The sequence below is a fragment of the Frankliniella occidentalis genome, unplaced genomic scaffold (genome assembly GCF_000697945.3).
Source record: "Frankliniella occidentalis isolate FOCC.00 unplaced genomic scaffold, Focc_3.1 Scaffold136, whole genome shotgun sequence".
NCBI classification, from domain to species: domain Eukaryota; kingdom Metazoa; phylum Arthropoda; class Insecta; order Thysanoptera; family Thripidae; genus Frankliniella; species Frankliniella occidentalis.
The window spans coordinates 153,683-154,286 of NW_026267263.1; the positions used below are offsets into that span (position 1 = coordinate 153,683).

Here is a 604-nt window from a genome sequence, read left to right on the forward strand (position 1 = left end):
TTAGCTCCACTAATGAATCTTATGCAGGCATTTTGCAGTCTTTGCAATTTGGTATTGTTGCATTCTGACATATCTGAGAAGAGAACAGAACCGTATGTTTTGATGCTTCAGGCAACTAATTCTCTCAAAGTGTGCAAATCTTTTATACTTTTGTTTCAGTGATGGAACTACAGTGTGACATTTGCTTCAATCCATTTGATCTGGACCACCACCGTCCAAAGAACTTGCCTTGCGGACACAGTATCTGCGTTGAATGTGTGCAGAATCCGGCTTTGGGGGGGAAGTGTCCAGTTTGCAGGAAGGTCAGTAAATAAAATTGTAGGCATCTTCTTTACTAACATTAACATTCTTTACTGTACTTGTTTTCCATTTTTCTATGCATTGACCCGTATACTTAGGTTCGATCTCCTCATTACTGTACCACAAAAAATTTACACTGTACAAAAACTTTTACAACTGAGTTCCTCTTCTATCACTGTGATTCATCAATCAAATAATTGAATTACGATGCATTATTATGTTCTTGTTGTACCATGGTAATTATGAAGCAGTAACACAGTGACACGTTTAGAAAAATTGCAATTTACTTCAAGTTCTAAAATAT

The 604-nt window shown here is 36.4% G+C and overlaps 1 protein-coding gene across 2 annotated transcripts in view; it reads left to right on the forward strand.

The window, feature by feature from the left end:
- LOC113212504 (uncharacterized) overlaps positions 1 to 604 on the forward strand; it is a 44,618-nt gene that overhangs the window by 977 nt on the left and 43,037 nt on the right. Inside the window, exon 2 of one of the 2 annotated variants that reach the window (XR_008011521.1) lies at positions 160 to 302. Coding sequence is in view for 1 of the 2 variants with exons in the window: in XM_052270735.1 (XP_052126695.1) it covers positions 131 to 302 (172 nt within the window). In the remaining variant the exon portion in view is untranslated. Of the gene's footprint in view, positions 1 to 130; positions 303 to 604 lie in introns of both variants that reach the window. The other variant, XM_052270735.1, reaches the window with a different exon arrangement.